The following is a 24,033-nucleotide window of genomic DNA, read 5'->3' as shown; positions in this document are numbered from 1 at the left end:
TGTCCTGGGTGGTTGCTAGGGTGTTACTAGGTGGTTGCATGGGTTTAACTAGGTGGATGCTGGAATATTGTAGCTGGTTGCTATGCTGTTATTACATGAATGTTAGTGTATTTGGTTGCTAGGCCATTGTTATGTGGATGCTAGAATGTTCTGGGTGGTTGCTAGGCTGTTAACTTGGTGGATACTAGAGTGTTCTAGATAGTTACTAGGATTTTACTAGATGAATGGAGTGTTGTGGTTGCTAGGGCATTATTAAGAGGTAACTAGGTGTTTCGAATGGTTGCTAGCTCTTTGCTAGACGGTTGCTAGGGTGTTTCTACTTACTTCTAATATGTTGCTTACAGGTTTTCAGGATTTTTGATGTAGAGGATTGAAGTAGTAAAGGGTAACCTAAATTGAAACTTAAATTTTCCCAATCAATTCAAACCCAAATGGATCCAATTACGTCCCACTGTAAAATTTTTCCACTTAATGTTCTGTTTGACTCCGAAATATGTCACATTAGAAAGTGCATTGAATTGGATTTGATTTGATCTGTAATTGAATAAATTAATAAATGGTTAAAAAAATGATGGTCACAATAATGGTCTTGAAATGAGCTGATATTTGTAGACTGTGTGTTTGTGTGTGCATTCAGGTTTGTTTGGGAGAAGGAAGGTCAGGTGGTCATCCCTCAGTCTCTGCCTCGACTGAGGCTGGATGTCAACGGGACGCTGCACATCTCTCAGACCTGGTCAGGTGACATCGGCACATACACCTGCAGAGTGACATCAGTGGGCGGCAATGATTCCCGGAGCGCGCACTTACGTGTGAGGTCAGAGATGAAAACCCACTTCCATCATCCTCTGTGCTCTGTTCCCTAGCCACGAAGTCCTTCATCTCTTCTGATCATTTCTTTTTGATTTGTTCTCTCCCTGCTCTCTGAATCGTATCTCATTCAGTTTTTCAATATCCCTATTTATCACCTGCTCTCATTCGGCCTCTTTTTCTGTCTCGTTGCCTCCATTTTTTTATTTAATAGCACAGCAGTTATTGTCTGCCCTAATTTTTGTTTATTTCTGTTCATCTTCATCTTGCTCTTTTTATCTATCAAACATATTGTGATTCACCCTGTCTCTTTCTTTTTTGTGTAATGTTCATGTCTCTTATCGATTGATGCAGCAATCTTATAGTACGGTGGCCGAGAGAGCTCAACGAGCTGCAACTTAAGAAAACACATGCAAATTGAAAAAACACCAGCAAATTAAGAAGCAGTGGCTTTTTTTTTGAGTTTCTGCTAGTGATTCCTTTTTTTATATTATTATTATTGAAGATATAACATTCACATTACAGTCAATACAGTCATAGCAATAAATTACATACACAACCAGAGTTGAGCTCTCTCGGCCACCGTATTATAGTAATTTTATACTCACTCATTCATTTCCACGTTTCACCACTGTCTAACATTCCCATTCTCTTAAAACTCTTCTTTTCTTCGTGTCTTATGTAAAGAAACGATAGTGAAAAAGTGGTATTCTGTACTTAATGTGAACTTGTGGAAGTCGTGGCCTAATGGTTAGAGTCGGACTCGTAGCCCAAAGGTTGTGGGTTCGAGTCTCGTACCGGCAGGGATTGTAGGTGGGGGGAGTGAATGTACAGCACTCTCTCCCACCTTCAATACCATGACTGAGGTGCCCTTGAGCAAGGCACTGAACCCCCAACTGCTCCCCAGGCGCCACAGCAAAAATGGCTGCTCACTGCAAGTCGTGGCCTAATGGTTAGAGTCGGACTCGTAGCCCAAAGGTTGTGGGTTCGAGTCTCGTACCGGCAGGGATTGTAGGTGGGGGGAGTGAATGTACAGCGCTCTCTCCCACCTTCAATACCACGACTGAGGTGCCCTTGAGCAAGGCACTGAACCCCCAACTGCTCCCCGGGCGCCACAGCAAAAATGGCTGCTCACTGCACCGGGTGTGTGTTCACGGTGTGTGTGTGTGTGTATTCACTGCTGTGTGTGTGCACTTTGGATGGGATAAATGCAGAGCACTAATTCCGAGTATGGGTCACCATACTTGGCCGCATGTCACTTTCACTTCACTTCATGTATATGTTGCATTTACAGTTGCTGATGAGAGGTTGTATCTTCTTGTTAAATTCAATAATGTTGTTAAAACTTGACAACTAGTATTTAACATGGATGGTTCTAAATGATTCATTAATGTACTTGTTTTATTCAGATATCATGGAGTGCACATTAAATGGCCCTGAAAAGTCAAGACTATCTCACGCTTTTCCATTTTAAATAACATATTGCCCACAGGCAGTTACCTCATGCCCCTGAGAACCCCAGCGCAGTGTTAAGCACCACAGAGAAGAGAGCTATAAACCTGACATGGGCCAAACCTTTTGACGGGAACAGCCCTCTCATCCGCTACATTCTGGAAGTGTCTGAAAACAGTGAGTAAAGACTTCATATGTGGATCATGAATCTTGGGCAAGTTGTGTGAAATTGATGTAGTTACCTTGTTATGAATTTCAATGATGATGTTCTGAAAGTCATAATGTGAAATAGAGCAAGTTGTTATTATTATTATTATTATTGACAAAATAATGTATTTCAATTGTATGTTAATAATAATAATAATAATAATAATAATAATTATTATTATTATTATTATTGTTATTGTTATTATTATTGTTGTTGATGTTATACTAATAGTATTATAATAATATGAGCAGAATAATTTGTTTAGGATAACAACAACAACAAAATAAGAATAAGAATAATACAAGTGTTTATTATTATTATTATTATTATTAATGTTTGTAATATGAATATAAATTATTTGTTTATCATAATTATAGCATTACTATTATTATTATTATTATTATTATTATTATTAAAGCCATACAATTGATATAATTACAATACAGTATAATTGTCTATAATAATAATAATGTTATTATTATTATTATTTAACATCATTCAACTGAAATGAACATCAATTAACTTGTGTATAATAATATCATCATCATCATAATCATAATCATAATCATAATCATAATTTAATATGAATACAAATGTTTGTTTATAGTAATAATAATAATGTTGTTATTATTAAATGTCATTAAAATAAAATTAACATAATTATTATTATTAATACTACTACTAATAATAATAATAATAACAATAACAAAAATAATGTAATATGAATACAAACGTTTGTTCATAATAATAATAATAATAATAATAATAATAATAATAAACAACGACCATAGTATTTTTTGTACTATTTAATATTATTGTTTATTATAGGGTTCAGCAAACAAACAAACAAACATTAAAAAGTAATTGGTGCTACGTTATCAATTTTTCATTTTACCATATTGATGTATGACTTTCTGTGTTTTTTGAAGCACTGGTACATAGAACAATTGAACTTGAAAGGCTCTTCAGTGGCTTCATAGGACCTTAAGAAGATTGTCCTATGCAAAACCTCTTTTTTAATGTTGGTTTAGTTCTTCACCTAGCTCATTATGTATTCTTCATTATCTGCTCTACACAGATGCTCCATGGACAGTCCTGTTGGCCAACATCGAGCCGGAGTCGACTGCTGTAACGGTCAACGGGCTCATCCCGGCGCGCTCATACCAGTTCCGCCTGTGTGCTGTCAACGACGTTGGCAAGGGCCAGTTCAGCAAGGAGACTGAACGGTGAGCGGATCGCAGGATCCTAAAGCCTGCCGAGTATTACAGCTGTGCTCTGTTTGACCATAAAGATAACTCTATCACTCTGTCACAGCATGTGAATATTGCCTGTGCTCTCGTGGGACAGTGTCTATAGGAGGATTTATCTGTCTGAACACAGTGTGTGTATGGCTGTATTTTTCTGGGATGTGTTTATGTGTGTCAGTGTATCTTCCAAGGATCAGTGTAATCAAAGCCCTCGGCGTGTAAAGAAAGCTTTTCGACACCTAAATTAGACATTCAGCAAATTCCCCCATCAGAACAGACACAAATCCCTCTAGTTCTCCAGAGGTTTGAGACAAACCTCTTCTAGCCGAAATAATCCAAACTCTGAATATACAGGTGAAAACCGGCTTACATAAAAGAGAGAGATCATATTATGACTATATTACACCTTAGACGGTATATATCAGAGATGAACCATTTGCATTATAATGAATAGGAGAAACTGGCTAGAATGAAAGAAGTCCCGCCTTCCAAGAGCCAATGGCTAGTCAGCAGTTTCATTGTTTGGTGTTTGTGATAGTTCCAGACTGGACCAATCTGAAAAGAAAAAGAAAAGAAAACTGTTTTGAATGTTATTTTAACCTAAAAACTACGTTTACGATACCAATGTCTGTAATGCTAATTTGAAATTGCGTTTTTGCTGTGAACTGACTTTCCTTGAAAAAGACTTTGGTTACATCTGAATCTCCTGGTCTTAATTTATATTAGACAACATTTTGTAATGTTATATTAGCATTTTTATAATGTGAATTATTATCTTGTGTTAATCTTTAAAAAAATATCTCTAACCCTGATGTCACCAACCTGCTGCTGGAGGATCTCATCATCTGGACGAATTATGAAATTGAGGTGGCGGCATATAACGGAGCTGGACTGGGTGTTTACTCCCATAAAGTTACAGAGTGGACACTCCAAGGAGGTGAGGGTTTAGATCCCATTCAAAAGTTTAAGATCAGTAAAATTGATTGATTTTAATACTTTTATTCTTAAAATGTTTGAAAATGACAGTAAAGTCATTCATAAAACAACTTAAGGTTTTTACTTCAAATAAATTCAGTTTTTTTTTTTACTTTTTACGTTCATCAAACAATCTTGGGAAAAAAAAGTATATATCACAGTTTGCAGAAAAATAATAAACAGCAGAACTATTTTTAACATTGATAATAATAATAAATGTTTCTTGAGCACCAGATCATATTAACACATTAGAATGAAAAAATGGCTGGGGAAGAAAAAACGGAAAAAATGGCTCACAGAAATAAATTATATTTTTAAATATATATTAAAATAGAAGACAATATTTTAAAATGATACTAAAGTTTCACAATATTATTGTTTTACTGTATTATTGATTAAATAAATGCAGCCTAGCTGAGCATAAGATACTTTCACAAACACCAAAAAAATCTTACAGAATTTGACCATCTGCTAATCTCAGGTATCGTCTGACCGGTCTGCCTGTGGATATCCAGTATAAAAATATCTCTAACCCTGATGTCACCAACCTGCTGCTGGAGGATCTCATCATCTGGACGAATTATGAAATTGAGGTGGCGGCATATAACGGAGCTGGACTGGGTGTTTACTCCCATAAAGTTACAGAGTGGACACTCCAAGGAGGTGAGGGTTTAGATCCCATTCAAAAGTTTAAGATCAGTAAAATTGATTGATTTTAATACTTTTATTCTTAAAATGTTTGAAAATGACAGTAAAGTCATTCATAAAACAACTTAAGGTTTTTACTTCAAATAAATTCCGTTTTTTTTTTACTTTTTACGTTCATCAAACAATCTTGGGAAAAAAAAGTATATATCACAGTTTGCAGAAAAATAATAAACAGCAGAACTATTTTTAACATTGATAATAATAATAAATGTTTCTTGAGCACCAGATCATATTAACACATTAGAATGAAAAATGGCTGGGGAAGAAAAAACAGAAAAAATGGCTCACAGAAATAAATTATATTTTTAAATATATATTAAAATAGAAGACAATATTTTAAAATGATACTAAAGTTTCACAATATTATTGTTTTTACTGTATTATTGATTAAATAAATGCAGCCTAGCTGAGCATAAGATACTTTCACAAACACCAAAAAAATCTTACAGACCTAACTAGGGTTGGGTATCGAGAACCGGTTCCATTTTAGAACCGGTTCCAAATTTCCAATAATCGGGTATTCGATAAGACATGTGCATTTTGATTCCACTTAACGATTACCGCGTTCACATTTTAATGTGATTTTAAACTATTAAAAGTGCAGGAAGGGAAAGAACTTGCGCACACATCTGAAGCGCGAGCACAGAGAACAGTGGTCCCGATGCAGGTTCCCCACCTGTGTCCGTTCTTGAACTGTTCAGTACATTTCCACAAAGGTTGTTCCGGGCCAGAACTGACTTCTCTTTCACATTTATCGACCAGTATGCACGAAATACGTCAGTATATCATCATAAACACAGCCGTTTTTTTGTCTTACATGAACGCAAACAGATGAGAAAGAAAACACATGTGTAACAGTATTTTTAGATCTGTGTGTGTTCGATGTTAAAGAGACAGTCGTCTAATAAACGTGCTGCCTATCATTAATGTTAATCTAAGAACAAAAGAAAATCATTGACTGAATGTCTTTCGTAAATTTAATGAGGATTAATCAATATTTTATTTATGAAAAGAAAACTATACAGTATTTTTTAACTTTTTATTTCAAAATATATACCTGACATTTGTTCAGTTTTATTTATTTATGTTATTGCTAATTCATTTGTCTAACAATTTAATGTTTGAAATTTGTATTAGTCTAGTTGTTTTTTGTCCTGTGGTATTTTTTTGTGATAAAACCATATACATAAAACAGAATAAATATGTTTGACATCTAAATATTTGACTTAAAATTTGTTTAATGGATTTTTTTATCTTATTGGAATTGAAATTAGGAATCGATAAGCAGAATCGGAACCGGAATCGGTCAAATTAAAACGATACCCAACCCTAGACCTAATGTATGTTTTTTTATCATTAATTTGTGTATTTACTGATTTTTTAGTGCTTTTTAAGGAATTAGGTATCAAAAAATATTTACTAATAATTATTAGTAAATGGCATTATTTTAAACCTGTATGTTTTTTTTTTCAATCACGAATGGATCATTTATGCAAAGTGTTCTCTTAGCTCCTTTCCATGAAATATTGGTTTCAAAAGGACAAAAAAAGTACTTCATGCAACTTGTGCACTAAATTCAAAGTTTTGTGAAGTCGTACAATAGTTTTGTGTAGCAGACTAAAATTGTAATTGTTATTTACTGAAAATCTAAGTTTGAGGTCGCTGTGAACCATCGTTGAGTAAAGAGCAGTGTAAAAAATCTTCAAAATTCATCCATCATGAAATTCTCACGCCATCTATAATTTGCGAAGTCAGAACTAATGAATCTTCTCCGTCTATTTCCTGGGGTGTAGCAGCCGAAATGGGTTACCAAAAAAAGAAGTCTCATTTGTTTCCGTCTCTGTCTTCCATTTTCCATTTTACCTGTCAACTAGTTCCCACCATCGCTCCAGGCAATGTGAAAGCCGAGCCCGTCAACTCCACCACAATACGCTTCACCTGGACAGCCCCGAACCCGCAGTTCATCAACGGCATCAACCAGGGCTACAAGGTAAACGCTGAAGGAATGAGAAGAAATCTGCACTCAGACCTGAGCTGCTGAAAATGCATTAAATGCAGCTTTTATTTTTAGGTTATGTAGTCTGTTGATGAGATTTCATGCAAGGGTAGCCAAAGGTCTCTTTCAGCTCCTATACGCTCATTCCTTTGTTTTTGTTTTTGCTGAGAGATCCGGAATTGATCCTCCCATCACTCTGCTTCTTTATAGCCAGACTGTCTGCGGACAAAATTGTTTAGGACAATTACAAAATGGAGACAGTCAGCCGGACACATTAGTCTTAATAGCTTATTAGCCAGGTTTAAGCTCGGTCCCAGACAACAACAGCTGGGATTGGAGAGAATATTTGTCGGCAGGCTTTTTCTTCTCTCTGTGGACTCATTGGAGAACAATCTTATAACTCTCATTCCCTCTTTAGTGCCCTCAGAGGAGAGTTTCAAGTGTCTATAAACTTTGAAATGGCAAATCATCCACAATAGTATTGAGAAAAGGGAGGAAATCTGTGACCGTTCAGCCATTCTCAGTGGAGAATAAATCTAGCGCTCTGATAGTGTTATTTGAACACCATTATGCAAATTAGGCATTGGCGCAAACATGCCCACAAAATGTGTGTCAGTGCTGTTCAATTTTGCACACCAGTTCTAGATTATGCAGGTTATGGAAGATGTCATATTTAGACTCCTTTCTTTCTTTATATATTCTTTCTTTCTTTTTTCTTTCTTTCTTCATGTACGTATATATATATATATATATATATATATATATATATATAATTATTATTATTATTTTACTTGACCCAGGCATCAGAATATGCTTAAAAATGCTAAAAAAAATAATTGCTTAACTAAAATATGTTGCTCTTCTCCATTCTGGAGGATGCAGATTTTTTATTTATTTATTTTTTGTATTATTATTTACCTTTTTTTTTTTACTATCATTTTACTTCACTATTGTGACCCAGACATCAGAATTAGCTTAATAAAAGTATAGCTTAAAAAATAGCTTGACTAAAACATTATTTTGGTCTTCTCCAATCTCGAGGATGCAGCGTTTATTTTATTTTATTTTATTTTATTTTATTTTATTTTATTTTATTTTATTTTATTTTATTTTATTTTATTTTATTTTATTTTATTTTATTTTATTTTATTTTATTTTATTTTATTTTATTTTATTTTATTTTATTTTATTTTATTTTATTTATTATTTTTATTATTATTATTATTATTATTTTTACTAACTATTATGACCCAGACATCAAAATTAGCTTAAAAATGCTTTTAAAAAAAAACAGCTTGACTAAAACATTATATTGCTCTTTTCCATTCTGGAGGATGCAGCATTAGAACTATGTACTATTTAAATTTTTTTTAACTATTATTTTATTTCACTGTTGTGACCAAGACAATAATAATCAACTCAAAATGCTTGATTTAAACCATTATTATTGGTCTTGTCCATTTTTATCAATTCTGGAATGATAGCTAGACAATGTTCAAAACAATAAGGAAACAAGATAATAATTAATAATATTGAAAAATGAACATAAAAAGTAAAGTAAAAGAAAGAAAGTAAAGTATAAAAAAGTAAGTCAAAGTAAATAAATATCCAAAACTGGATACTTTATCAATCTCTTGCTCTTTTTAGCTGTTAGCATGGGAGCCAGGAAAGGAAGATGAGATGACGATAGTGACGGTTCGGCCGAACTTCCAGGACAGCGTGCATGTAGGCCACATCACCGGCTTAAAGAAGTTTTCCGAGTACTTCACCTCTGTGCTCTGCTTCACCACACCAGGAGATGGTCCTCGCAGTCCTCCACGACGTCTGCGCACTCATGAAGACTGTGAGTGCCTGTTCCAACACACACACATTCACACTTTACATGGTTATTGTTGATGTTCAGGGCTTTCCACTTCAAGAACCACTGGAAGCAGGATGACCTCTGACCCTAGTTTTAATGGAAACCACACTCACATCTCACAGTCTGATCTCTGGCCTGTATTTTCAGCTCCTGGTGCTGTGGGTCACCTGAGCTTCACTGAGATTCTAGACACTTCTCTCAAAGTCAGCTGGAGAGAGCCCAATGAGAAGAACGGCATTCTGACTGGTGAGATATCAACAAATATTTCTGTTACGGAAATTATATTCGATCCATTGATGCCTTGTAAAAAATCATAGATTTTTTCTTATATTGTTTATAGAATTTTTATTTATTTATTTATTTTATTTTTTTACTATTTGAGGATTTAAACATCATATATTAATCGTATATATAATATTTAATGTATAATGTATTTGTATTATTAATATACAATGTATTTGCTAGTTTTTCTTTTTTATTTATATCATAAATGTATTAATACATGTAATAACTTTCAAATATTTTATTTAAATTATATTTAATTATTTTATTTTATATTTATTATTTAATTATATATATATATATATGTAAAGAGCAAATTTTGCAATATACAGTATGTGTTTGTATTCATTTAAAATAATTAAAAATAATTATTCCCAAAATATTTTCAAAGGTTTACTCCTCAATTTCTAGACCACAACACTAGTTTAATTCTCTGAAATTAATATACAAATTTTGCAGTATACAGTATGTGTTTGTATTCATTTAAAATAATTACAAATAATTAATCCCAAAATATTTCCAAAGTTAACTTCTCAATTTCTAGACTATAACCCGAGTTTAATTCTCTGAAATTAATAAGGAATATTTAGTTTATTTATGTTTAATTTCATACAATTTATATTATAATATAATATAAAATATTTCATATTTGTTTCCTAGGGTATCGTATATCATGGGAGGAGTATAACCGTACTAACACACGGGTTACACACTACCTGCCTAATGTTACTCTGGAATACAGAGTCACTGGACTGACCGCTCTCACCACTTACACCATTGAGGTGGCTGGAATGACCTCCAAGGGTCAGGGTCAGCTGTCATCTTCAACCATCTCTTCAGGAGTACCGCCAGGTAAAGCACACACATGCACAAACCAGTCAAAACATCAAACTAGTAAAATCAGACCGGAAAGGCTGAACATGGTCTAATAGGGGAAGAGGAAACAACATACTCTTTCCTTAAGTTCCCCTGAACCAGCTTTAGACCACCACTGGTTTTAGAGCTCCCATTAAAGGACTACAGAGGCTTATAAAGTTAAACATCGAAGCCCTCGTTATTGCATCGATGCAGCACCAACACATGCAGCCCAGAGCCGCAGAATAACTGACAGGAGGAGGCCCTGGCTGCGTGGAGTTCACGATTACGACTCCCACGACAGAGATCGTTTCTTCTTTATTGCTTCATTAGACACTCTGTGGCTTCCAGACTCAAACCATGTACGAGTCGCACACATTCAAAAGTAGATGTAGACGTATAAAGATGTATGAATCCTGAACGGTCATATTCTCGCATCATGTTACCCTTATTACCCAAAGTTATGCAGAGCCTGCTGCTTTCATGACATCCCCACAGTGTTTTATTGGAGGCATATTTCACCTTCTGATAATAAGCTGGGTAGCAGCTGTGAGTGTGGAATGATTTGTACCAAAGTTCTCATTCATTTCTGCCTTTCACACAGACATTGAACTGTGGGAAAACTGTTTTTAAAGTATATTTAGAGCTGCTTGCTATGGTTGCAGTGTAACAACAACCATAGATATGTATAGGCAGATGCCACATTCAGTCAATTTGTCGTCACTCACAGTAAAAATCAATGAGTTTTCCAAGATGCCACAACATTGTGCAGCCTCTGGTTGTAAAAACCAACATTTAAATTCCTGAAGTAATGAGATTAATTTCACAGGTAAGACTGGCCATTCATTGTTTATATCTCTGTATACAAAGCCTCATTTTACCAAAAGGGGGAGCCGTAACACAGCCAAAAATGTTCACAATTCAACATTTCTTTAACGTTTGGATCCTGAAACAATCTGTTCTACTCAGGATTTATTGCCAGATTATATTCAGGACTAAATTAAAAAAAATTAATGTTTTGTAAACTAAAACTCACTTTTCTCTCTCCCAATACAGAGCATCCTGGGCCTCCCACAAACTTGGCCATCTCAAACATTGGCCCTCGATCGGTAACCTTGCAGTTCAAGCCAGGATACGACGGCAAGACCTCAATTTCTCGTTGGCAGGTGGAGGCCCAGGTGAGTCACTCGTTATTCACGAGGGTGAAGTTTTAACATTGTTGATTTGATCTTTGAATGAACCTCTCTTTTGCATGAATCTCTCTCAGGTGGGTGTCATTGGAGAGAATGAGGATTGGGTGATGGTCCATCAGCTGGCCAACGAGCCTGATGCTCGCTCTCTGGAGGTCTCCGGCCTCAACCCCTACACCTTTTATAGGTGACGCATACATTTATTTATTTATTACTTACATGAATATATTATCAAATAAGGCCTCAAGGAGGTGTAAAAAAATTGTTCCTTTCTGAAAGGTCTTCTTAAAATCAAATCATAAGTGGTCAGAGAAGACACAGTTGAGCACTCGTTATTCTCGTTAAACAGTAATCAGTCTTGCTTGACCACTTGTGTTATTTTAGTATTATTTTTATACTGTTATAGTATATATTAATATTTTTACATTAGATTTTGTTTTATATTTTCAGGCTTTATTTTAAATTTAGCACAATGAATAATTTAGTTTTAGTAGTTTTGTTCTATGTTTTTTAATTGTATATATATATATATATATATATATATATATATAGTGTGTGTGTGTGTGTGTGTGTATAATTTTAAATTGACTAAGTTTTAATTTTGTAATGGGCTTTTATCATTTTTATTGTACTTTTCAATATTTCTATATAGTTTTAATTTATTTTTATATCAGTTTTAGTGATTTTAGTACTTATTTAATTCACTAATGAATAAATACATATCTTAGTATTAAATGAGTAGTTGGTACTTTATTTACTTCATTAATACTTATTTCAGTTAGTTGGCAAGGCACCATTTTGTCACGGTCCGTGTGGAGAGATGAGGTGAGGACTCAAAGATGCAGTAAATGGGCTCTTTATTAATAACAAAATAAACAGGCAGGAAGGCCTGCGGCCCGTTCTTCATACGTCGCTAACTCGGTTAGCTAGATTTGATTGTTGATGATTTGGCATGATCTTGGATTGTTTGGTTCTTCGAAGCTCATCCCGGAGTTGCTGTCATAGCAACAGGTCCGTAAGCTTAAACCTTATTTAGGAGACTTAGACTTATTTGAAATAGACTTATTTCATGTAAACAGGATTAGATTGCATCTTTTTAAGCAGCATTGATACTTAAAATCTGTCCGTTACCACCACTACTTTATTACAAGAGTACCCTACTAATCCAGGGACGATAATTTAAAATAATAATCATTTAAAAATGTATTTAAAGATAATATAATAATGTTGTGTAGTTATAGACACAGCCAGTTTTACTCACTGAAAGATGTATTCGTCATAAAATAATTACTTCGTAATTGTATTACAGAGTCTTACACAGATAATGTAGAGTCGTGCATTAATTTGAGTGGTGACAGCTATTATGGGAGTGGCTTGATGGAGCGCAGGAGATGCAGATAACATGATTTTGACCCTTAAGAAATTGTAATTAATGCTGTCACGGAACAAATCTGTTCAAATGTAAAATTGAATTTGAAATAGGAATTGCTAATTACTACATTGAAATAAAAATGTAAAGCCTGTACAAATATTAGAAATCGTGAAGCTAAATAATTGGGAATCATGTAAAAAATGTAAATAAAATAAAAACAGTGCACATTTCATTTATCGATTATAACATTTATGTCGTTTTGTTCGCTTGTCTGTGTCCTTATAAAGGTCCAGAAATGTGTCAAGTTTTTTGTCAGGTGTCTTTTTTAATTATATGATGTCATTACATTGCGGTCTTGCCGCCAGCCAATCGCTGCATTGCTGACCGTGGTTTCGAGTATTGATACATAACCCCTTTTAAACCAACCCATGAACGTGCAATTATCTCAGATAACTCAATCCAGCCACACTAATCATCAACAACAGGTGCATTCAAAGAACCGAAATAGCCAGATCCTGATTAGCGCGATGATATCATCTTGGATGTGACATTTCATCTTGGATGACATAAATGACGTACGACGACCGGGCCCCAGAATAAAGAGCACACAGCCACATCCAACCACATATGACAAATAACGAAACAACACAGGGCTGCAAACACAGGGAGAAGTAAGGCAGGTAATGAGGGAGACACAGGTGGAATAACTGAAACAATAATGAGGTAACAAGATGGGTGGGGTCAGACAATCGATAGGAGAAAGCACATGCCACCAAACAAACATGACACAAGCCATGTGCTTACACAAACACACAGTGTCCTCTGGTGGCCATCCTGGGCACACCAGCTGAAGACTGTGACACATTTCAAATTTTCAATTACGTTTTTCAAGTTGTCATCGAATATTTATATTTAATTTGTTTATATTTATTTTTTAATTTCAGCTTTATGTCCATTATTGAAAAATATTTTTAATAGTTTACATTTAGTTTTAGTTAACAATAACAACACTGCTTATCATTAGACCACCCTTGAACAATTTTAATCTAAATCAGGCCATTGAAATAAGTGTATAATGGGATTTGCAGGTTCCGTATGCGTCAGGTGAATATAGTGGGCACCAGTCCACCCAGCCAGCCTTCCAGAAAGATCCAGACCCTGCAGGCTCCTCCTGATATGGCTCCTGCAAATGTCACCCTGCGAACGGCCAGCGAAACCAGCCTCTGGCTCAGATGGGTGGTATGTTCTACAATCAACACAGTACACACACAGTGTGTGGCACTGCGACTGTTACACAAACTCAATCTCTCTCTTTTTCGCCTGTTGATCAGCCTCTTCCTGAATGGGAGTACAACGGGAACCCAGATTCGGTGGGTTACCGTGTGCAGTACAGCAGGACCAGAGCTCAGTCCAAATACCTGCTGCACGTCATTGCAGATCGCCTGGAGAGAGAGTTCACCATCGAGGACCTGGAGGAGTGGACGGAGTATGAGGTCAGAGTTCAGGCCATCAACGGCATTGGAGCAGGACCCTGGAGTCAACCCGTACGGGGAAGAACCAGAGAGTCCGGTAAGGACAAACCAGTAATCTTGTATTTTTTTATTCATATTTATTTATTTATTTTATATTCTACATATTGTACATTTACACTTTTTTTTACATGTAATATTTACAAACAGAATTAGTTTACTATATTTTGATAAGGGCATTAAAAATTGTTTGTTATTTTCTATTATTTTTATTATTATTATTGAACATTAGGCATGCTTGGTATCATAATGTAAGTAACAATAAAGATAAAAACTAATAAAAATGACAAAAGCATGTAACAAATTACTAAAACTAAAATTTGAAATGAAAACATAAAATAAATACATTAATAGCATATAAATAATACTAAAATAACACTGATATATCTGTTATTTTATAGCTTCAAGCGTCAGATTTTGGAGCTGGAACTGTCCATTTTATAATATGGAATGGAAAAACTTTTCATTGATCACATGTTGAGGTTAATGCATGTCTTAAATCATTCATCATATATAGTACGTGGGCACATGATTTCCTGTTTAAACAGGCTTAAATGGGCACAGATCTGCACACACATGCAAGCCTTTTCATTCCTCCTGTGCCATGAAAGAGAAGCAAACACACTTCCTCTGGATCACCTGTTTTTCTCTTTCTGCTCAGCTTGTTCTCCATGGTTACCAGAATTCAGTGAAATGGGTTTGGGATTAATAAGTGGGTGCTGAGGAAATTGGTAACGCATGGGGCTGTACACATGACTCCCCTGTTTTTCTTTAGCCAATCATGCATTCTGTGTCCAGGGATTTGTGCCGGAGAGTGATTCTCTGTGTTACTCCCCCAATAATGGTCAAAATCTGGTGTCTTTCAGGCTTGGTGTGTTTCTGGTGTCTTAATCCTCCCCCAGCACACACACACACACACACACACACACACACATATAGATATAAGGCACACATTTCAACCCCATTAAGGACTTGGAATGCATAGACGTATACAGACGTATACATTTAGCCATATATGCCTTTAGCTAACACATTCATCTGTATAAACCCATCTGTCTGCCTTTGTTTTAATGCAGTCCCATCTTGTGGCCCCACGAATGTTTCTGCATTTGCCACTACCTCCAGCAGCATTCTGGTCCGCTGGTTTGAAGTTCCCGAACCCGACCGGAATGGACTCATCTTGGGCTATAAGGTCTGTGAACACTTTCAAGTGAAAAAAAGACCATTCATTAAAACTAAGCTGCAAAAATGACAAATGAAATTAATACATTTGAATACTTGTCTGCAAAACACATGCAAAACTCATGCAATTGAAAGTGAATGGTGGAAGTCTCACACATTCAAAGGAAACTTCCGTAAGGCAAAATAATTTTGATACGTCTCTTTTTTATATTTTCAGGTGGTGTATAAGGAGAAGGATTCAGACTCTCCTCTTAAGTTCTGGATGGTGGAAGGAAACGCCAGCCACAGTGTTCAGCTGACCGGACTGGGAAAGTATGTTTTGTACGAGATCCAGGTGCTCGCCTTCACCCGCATTGGAGACGGCCGACCCAGCACTCCTTCAATCCTGGAGCGAACCCTTGATGATGGTGGGCATTACAATACACAAAAAAACAAACAGTTGCCTTATTAAATAATAAGATGTTTTTACAAGTTTATGATGTTCTTATTTTCAGTGCCCGGGCCGCCGGTCGTCATTCTTTTTCCTGAAGTCCGGACCACCTCGGTCAGACTCATCTGGCAGCCACCTTCCCAGCCCAACGGCATCATACTGGGTACAAGAGTTTGTTTGCTTCTTTGTGCATTTGACTGTGCATGCATTTCATTCTTCTGGTGTTTATACTTACATGCTTGTCTTCTGAATGACCTCTTTTGACCATCAAGAGATGAAACGTCCCTGAACACTTTCAACAGTGACTGTCAACGTGCAAAAAAAAAACACAGAGTATCACATTAAAATAATTTATCCTATTTTTCACCCATATTTACACTACCTTTCCAATGTTGGGGTCGGTATGATTTTTCATTTTCTGTTACTGTATGTTTACCAATGCTGCATTTATTTGAAAAAAGTACACTAAAACAGTAAATTGTGAAATATTATCTATTTGTATAATATCTGTTTTCTATTTAAATACATTTTAAATTTAGATTTTTGCTATGATGGCAAAGCTAAATTTTCTGCAGTCATTACTCCAGTCTTTACCATCCCATCCGTGATCCTTCTGAAATCATTGTAATATGCTGATGTGGCATTCAAGAAACATTTCTCATTGATATCAGTTGTGAAAACTGATGTGCTGCTTAATATTTTTGTGAAAATTGTAATATGTTTTGTTTTTCATGATAATTTGATCAACTAAAAGTTCAAAGAACAGCATTTATTTGAAATAAAAATATTTTGTAACATTAGAAATGTTATTACTGTCACTTTTGATCAATTTAATGCATCATTGCTGAATAAAAATATTAATTTCCTTAAAAAAATCATACTGACTCCAAGCAAAAAATAAATTAAAAAATAGTGTAATTGCTTCCACTCTTAAGCGGCCCCATTGTAAACAAAATCACATCCGTTTTGCTTTTGCTCATTAGCTTGCATTTCCTCTCATCAAGAAACAAGCCAAATGTGTTACATTTCCTCAACTGCACGCAAGGAAAAGCACAGTTTGCCCTGTCCTGATCTCTGTGATTTCATCGGTTCCCTCTCCAGCCTATCAGATCACATACCGCCTGAACTCCACCAATAGCAACACAGCCACGTTTGACGTCTTGAACTCCAGCGCACGGCAGTATACCGTCACCGGACTGAGGCCGGAATCCGTGTACGTGTTTCGTATTAGAGCGCAAACACGCAAGGGATGGGGAGAGGCAGCGGAGGCTTTGGTGGTCACCACCGAGAAGAGAGGTAATGCATAGTATTGTCACACATCAGCAAGACAAGCTCAAACTGAGCAGTGTGTCTGATATTAAGCAAGAAATGAATTATAAATGGTTCAAATTAAACCGAAAACGTCCCTATCCATATGATCTTATTGTCACAGGTTCATGTAATCAGATCTAAAGTGCATGTTTGTGTGTTCATGTCTCTGAATGGAGACGTCTACGGTCCGCTGAGGTCAAGTCCAAAACAAATCAATCCCTTTTAGCCAGACCCGCTCTGGTGTGGTTAGAGACGCCTGGCAGAAGTTCTGCTGCACTGACTTCCACTCAGCATCCAATCAGCTACTGCCACACAATTTGATGTAACGTGGGACCCGCCTCCGCTGGAGACTCAGAATGGAGATATTCAGGGTTATAAGGTCAGACTCTGATGACTATGTGGAAAATGCTTTTAGTGTGACTCCCATGGATATTTTCTGCATGATGGTTATCTGTTGACCCTCTATGACTAATGGTTTTTCTGACTTATTTAGACTGTATATTATTTACATTAAAACAAATTTATTTTGTAATTTGTCAGTAATTTGAATGTATGTGTATGTGAAACTGCACATTTTAGAGTGGCCTTTTATTGTGGCCAGCCTAAGGCACACCTGTGCAATAATCATGCTGTCTAATCAGCATCTTGATATGCCACACCTGTGAGGTGGATGGATTATCTCGGCAAAGGAGAAGTGCTCACTAACACAGATTTAGACAGATTTGTGAACAATATTTGAGCGAAATAGGCCTTTTGTGTACATAGAAAAAGTCTTAGATCTTTGAGTTCAGCTCATGAAAAATGGGGGCAAAAACAAAAGTGTTGCATTTATAATTTTGTTCAGTGTATTACAGTATATATATACAGTATATATATATATGTGTGTGTGTGTGTGTGTGTGTGTGTATGGAATGTACTAATTCATATTTTTTATAATGGATTTTCATAAGTTAAACATTTCTGGGATTGACACATGGGCAAAACACTAAAACCTATATGTAAACGTCATTTTAAAAAGGTTGCAAAAATAAATGATGAGGCTTGAAAAAATGTTTCCAAGAGCTTTATAATGTAACCTTTATATAATAGAAAGTGCTAGAAGCTAAAAAAAATAGCCTAGAACACGCATGCAAAACAATAATATGAGTGTGACCTATTGTTTTCTACTTGCAGATTTTCTTTTGGGAATATAAGCGTAAAAACGAGACCGAGAAACTGCGGACTCTCTTTCTGCCAGAGGGAGGGGTGAAGCTCAAGAATCTAACGGGCTACACCACCTACATGATCAGTGTTGCTGCTTTCAACGCAGCCGGAGATGGGCCACGCAGCCCACCAACCAGAGGAAGAACCCAGCAAGCTGGTGAGGAAACTAGACAGTTCTGTCCTTACCTGTCTTGTCCTGGAACTTCATGCATTATCACAAAAGTTAACAAAAACACTTGTTCTGGGTCATTTGCTAAATATGTGGTGTACCAAGTACTGTAAGACCACTATCGTAACTTCACTATATAGACTTTTTCAGATTTTAAAGCTGAGTCATTTTACATTTAATAATTTAATCTAAACTAACACAGGCGTAAAACTGCAACTTATTTTATGGTAAACACTAGGCTTGCCGTGATAGACGGTGCTGAGGGTGATACCGGTGTTAAGCCGCAACATCGGTTATGTCACTTGCCCACCGCGGCACCGACCCCCACCGTCGTTTTGATTTTTTATAGTAATATAAATAGAAAAATAGAAAATATCCTGACCGTCACAACCCCAGTAAACACATTGGCAGTCAGTCAGAAGTTTGTAATGATGGAAACTATTTCAAATTATTTCATTATTTGTCCAAGACCTTCTGGAATGCTGAAAACTGGCCAAAAAATATCAAGAACTCAAGTTATCCTTTGCTTCTAATCAGTAAATCTGCTATCTGCATTTGTTTGTGTGTATAGAGTTCGCTCTGATGAAGCGGAGTAATTTCTGCCTTATTCAGCCTTGTGGTTTTCATTCGGCATGCCTGTGAGTTGGCTCACGGCTCAGAGCATCTGTGGGACACAGTCTCTAGATTGTTCTCTCATTCTGGAGGAGATGTTTCCCTGGAGTCTGAGAGAAATATGCTTTTCATTCGATTGCCACAGAAGTTTTGTCATCTAATATTATAAAGTTGGCCATGTTGAGCTTCAGTGTCAAAATTAGTTGATGGATGAAATAGCTTTCCAGGCTATTTTGTTATGTGTGAGCTTTTTGTTTTCACTCTCTTTGCTAATAAATTCAAGAAGGGGAAAGATGAGGAACAAAGTAGAGTAATAGGACAGAGGACATAAAAATGATATTCTGAATCCTCAAAATTGAATGAACACTAGGTTTATTCTTTATTTTTCTTACGAAGAAAAGATGATGTGACAAATAAGACAAAATTCACCGTTAGTATAGATTGATTCTCAAGGGAATGATTCTTATGAACTGTTTTCTAAGAATCAGTGAAAAAGACTTAAAAGTCATTGAAGGTTTGAATCAGTCTTGCAAATTCGTTTTTGAAACATAAAAGCGTTTAATGAATTAACGCCAAACTTACTGACTGGATTTGGAGTTTTGTTAAAAAATGTTGCAAAAAATGTTATTGTTTTGTTTCGTTTGCAGTTAAGACCACTTATTGTGTGTGGTTAAAGTGCTGTTGACATACTAAAGAGTATTGTTTTTTGCTTGTGGTTACAACTACATATAATAGCTTGACAGTTTTTGTTTATATCATAAATCGCTCTTCCAGAAAACACTTTGACTGGCGTTAAATGGTTTTGTCTCAAGCTGTGGAGCTGAAACACATAGCAAAGGCAGTACAATAAATCAGCAAGAGTCTGAAAATCTTCTCACAAGCTGTGTCTGTCTTCCTCTCCTTCATCTAAAAAGATTTGTATCTTTGTTATGTCTGCTCTTTTTCTTTTTCCCCCAGATATAGAAACAGGCACAGAATGACAGGTAATTTTGTTGTAGCTGTTTTTTGTTTCAAGAAGGGATTAAAGTCTCAATTCCAGGAAAGGGAGACAGACAGACACGTTTAAGCCATTGAGACTGTCTCTCCTGATTAGCAGATGTTTTCTCTTTCAGCTCCCAGCGCTCCCAGTTTCATTCATTTCAGCGAGCTCACCACCACCTCAGTCAACGTGTCGTGGGGCGAGCCTGTCTTCCCTAATGGCATCATTGAGGGTTACAGACTTATCTACGAGCCCTGCATGCCTGTTGATGGTCAGTGCCTTTCTTGTTTCATGTATAGATTTCAGATTTCATGTATAACACCTTTAGCTTCAAATTTCCTTTTTCTAACACCTTACTAGCGTGTAAGGTGCGAGAGTGAGAGTGAGAGTGTGTGTGTGTGTGTGTGTGTGTGTGTGTGTGTGTGTGTGTGTGTGTGCGTGCTTGTGTATTTGTTTGTGTGCAGGGACTGGGAAAACACTTTCCTTCCATAATTGTGCTAACATCAAATTGTGATTATAATCAGTTGGGGTCCACAATTAACACTTGCCAGTGGTGGGTTAATTGTAAAATTACTATCTATACATATTTTAACTGCCCGTTAAATTTTGCATTATTTTTATTTTAAAAATAGTTATATTAATTTAGCTGTTATTTAAAATTATTTAGCTATTGTCCTTGCTTATTTATGACAAACACAGGTACAGGTAATTTTGCACTATCAATTACAAACAGTATTATTATAATACAGTATAATTTATATACTATTATAATGTTTAATACTATTTTGAATTACCTTTTTTATATATATATATATATATATATATATATATATATATATTTTTTTTTAGTTTGTTTTAGTAATTTAGTTATGTGCTTTTGTCACTTTTTCTTAGTTTTGTTTAATATTTCTATTTATTTTTATTTTATTTAGTTTTTACATTGTTATTTTACATATTAGTATATCACAACTCCTTGATTTTATTCTTTATATGTAACCCTGGACCACAAAACCAGTCATAAGAGTCAATTTTTTTTTAATTGAGTGTTTAATATTTCTATTTATTTTTATTTTATTTAGTTTTTACATTGTTATTTTACATATTAGTATATCACAACTCCTTGATTTTATTCTTTATATGTAACCCTGGACCACAAAACCAGTCATAAGAGTCAATTTTTTTTTAAATTGAGATGTATACGTCATCTGAAAACTGAATAAATAAGCTTCCATTGATGTATGGTTTGTTATGATAGGACAATATTCTGGAATCTGAGTGTGCAAAAAAATCGAATTATTGAGAAAATCACCTTTAAAGTTGTCCAAATGAAGTCCTAGGCAATGCATATTACCAATCAAAAATTACATTTTGATATATTTACTGTAGGAAATTTACCAAATATCTTTATGGAACATGATCTTTACTTAATATCCTAACGATTTTTGGCTTAAAAGAAAAATCGATAATTTTGACCCATACAATGTATTGTTGGCTATTGCTACAAATATACCCGTGCTACTTATGACTGTTTTTGTGGTCCAGGGTCACATATTTTCATTTTGGTGACTTTTAATGGCTTGATCTTGACATAACGGAGTTCTGGAGAAAACTTTAGGAGTTCAATATTCAAACTTCGAGTCTCTAAAAATGTACAATGCGCATCAAATTATCTATATTTCAAGTCAACTTAAACACTACAAAAATAATAAAATTACTTAAAGTATAAAATTATAAGAATAAAATTAAAATAATACAATTATTTAAAATAATTTTTTTAATAAATAATAAAATTACCAGCCAAATTCATATTAACTGGCTAAAGCCATTTTGCTTGCATTTAGCACTTGATGAGTGTTAATTTTGGACCTTGCGATCGTTATTCAGGGGCCAACACTATTGTTGAGATCTACGCCCACGTGTGAGTGTGTGTTGAGCTCCTGTTGCCTGAACTAAAAGTAGTGTGTCTGTCTAGAGTCCTCAGTGGCCTGTGTCGACTGTCTTCACTCCCCCTCCCCCCCAGGCGTCAGTAAGATCGTGACGGTGGACGTGAAGGGGAACGCCCCCCTGTGGCTGAAAATCAAAGACCTGGCGGATGGCGTCACGTACAACTTCCGCATTCGCGCCAAAACTTTCACCTACGGTCCGGAGGTGGAGGCCAACATCACCACAGGACCTGGAGAAGGTCTGTCTGCATGCTTTCTCCGTGCCTCCTTACAATTTCAGCTAAGCAATTTCTGCAAGTTCATGTAACCCCATTGCTTCTGTGTGTGATCAGGAGCCCCGGGCCCTCCCGGTGAGCCCTTCATCTCTCGATATGGCTCCGCCCTCACCATCCACTGGACCAATGGGGATCCCGGGCGAGCACCTATCACCCGCTATGTTATTGAGGCCAGGCCCTCAGGTGAGATTATTTGCACTTTATTATTTGGCCTAGTGGCCAAGACACACTCTAAGCATGATGAACCTTAGTGCTCATATGGGAGTTGCAGGTTTGTGCGAGTACAAATTACTTTCCTTTTGTCTTCATGTCATTTCTTTCCTGTGTGTTTGTGAAAAGTGTCCAAACGATCAAAATAGATTAGAAATTGTCACGTTCTGTGCACTTACAGTTTTCCAGAGTGAAGTGCGGCTCTGTGTTCATTTACACGCGAGCAGCTCATGATCCAGTGTTTTCAGTGTCTCAGAGCAGCTCAGTTCACAGTGAATGCTGCTCCATCTGAATTTAGCACTCCATCTACTTTTATAACATGCATCTGGAACACAACACAAACCAACCATCTTCAGAGAAGTTTGGTGCTTTAACAATTGAAAATTAAGAAATTAGGAGCCATGAACATTAATATTGTAATTTTGCAGTTGATAGTATAATATTATTGTTATTTATATAATTAAATTATTTATTTCTTAAGTACTCATTGTTTTATTTTACACTGAAATATTACAATAGTAATTTTATTATAATAATATAATAATAATATGTATTACTTTATTACTCATATTTTGTTTAATATTTCTATTTTGGAATTATCCTTATTATTATTATTATTATTTTATAGTCGTATTTGTGTGCAATCACAACAATTTTTTTAGGGTTTTTATTTTATTTTGTAATCACATTTTAAATCACAATTTTTTATCAGAAAGATGGCAGTTATATTTTATACTATATTATATACTCTTTAAGGAAACTCGGTTTGCAATGCGTCCAGTTTCCACTCCCCTTTACTCACTCTCAAATTCTCTATTTATCTACCCATAAAAAGTTACAAAAATAAAACTAAGGCTAAACTGAAAGCAGTATGGTTTTACAGTGAAAAATAACAATATCTTCTGATTTAAAAGACCCAACTCAAGACTTGTATTCAAGGAAATAAGTAAACCAGTGTCTCTGACTTTAAGGCCCATGCTTAGCATGAGATCTGTTTGGCAGCATATTCATCAACTAAACTTCTAGATACAAATTCTCTCAAAAAATGAAGAGTGATTCCATATGCGTCAGTCTGGAAAAAAGATGCTGACGGCAGCTTGTGTCCGATGGAGGAGATATATTGATGTGAGACAAAGTAGATCAGATTTCCTCAGTGACTGAAGAGAAGCTGTGCTCGAATGAGAAAAGAGTGAGTTCTGGAGGAGGAGCAGATGGAATTGATTTAAAGAAACTGTGT

At 35.6% G+C, this 24,033-nt stretch overlaps 1 protein-coding gene across 1 annotated transcript in view; it reads left to right on the top strand.

Annotated features, from left to right (window-relative positions):
- sdk2b (sidekick cell adhesion molecule 2b) overlaps positions 1–24,033 on the top strand; it is a 341,580-nt gene that overhangs the window by 297,803 nt on the left and 19,744 nt on the right. The window contains exons 13-33 of the mRNA XM_016289027.1: positions 638–814; positions 2,300–2,436; positions 3,546–3,693; positions 5,171–5,352; positions 7,272–7,387; positions 9,041–9,236; positions 9,402–9,500; positions 10,197–10,388; positions 11,448–11,569; positions 11,659–11,768; positions 14,042–14,192; positions 14,285–14,522; positions 15,559–15,674; positions 15,882–16,071; positions 16,159–16,257; positions 17,196–17,400; positions 17,697–17,784; positions 18,579–18,765; positions 20,502–20,639; positions 22,389–22,550; positions 22,644–22,769. Of these exons, the coding sequence (XP_016144513.1) occupies positions 638–814; positions 2,300–2,436; positions 3,546–3,693; positions 5,171–5,352; positions 7,272–7,387; positions 9,041–9,236; positions 9,402–9,500; positions 10,197–10,388; positions 11,448–11,569; positions 11,659–11,768; positions 14,042–14,192; positions 14,285–14,522; positions 15,559–15,674; positions 15,882–16,071; positions 16,159–16,257; positions 17,196–17,400; positions 17,697–17,784; positions 18,579–18,765; positions 20,502–20,639; positions 22,389–22,550; positions 22,644–22,769 (3,179 nt within the window). The remainder of the gene's footprint in view (positions 1–637; positions 815–2,299; positions 2,437–3,545; positions 3,694–5,170; positions 5,353–7,271; positions 7,388–9,040; positions 9,237–9,401; positions 9,501–10,196; positions 10,389–11,447; positions 11,570–11,658; positions 11,769–14,041; positions 14,193–14,284; positions 14,523–15,558; positions 15,675–15,881; positions 16,072–16,158; positions 16,258–17,195; positions 17,401–17,696; positions 17,785–18,578; positions 18,766–20,501; positions 20,640–22,388; positions 22,551–22,643; positions 22,770–24,033) is intronic.

This window comes from Sinocyclocheilus grahami, unplaced genomic scaffold (genome assembly GCF_001515645.1).
Source record: "Sinocyclocheilus grahami isolate Dianchi unplaced genomic scaffold, SAMN03320097.WGS_v1.1 scaffold238.1, whole genome shotgun sequence".
In the NCBI taxonomy this organism is placed as follows: domain Eukaryota; kingdom Metazoa; phylum Chordata; class Actinopteri; order Cypriniformes; family Cyprinidae; genus Sinocyclocheilus; species Sinocyclocheilus grahami.
Note: the sequence above shows the minus strand (reverse complement) of the source record. Positions and strands in the feature narration are given on the sequence as shown.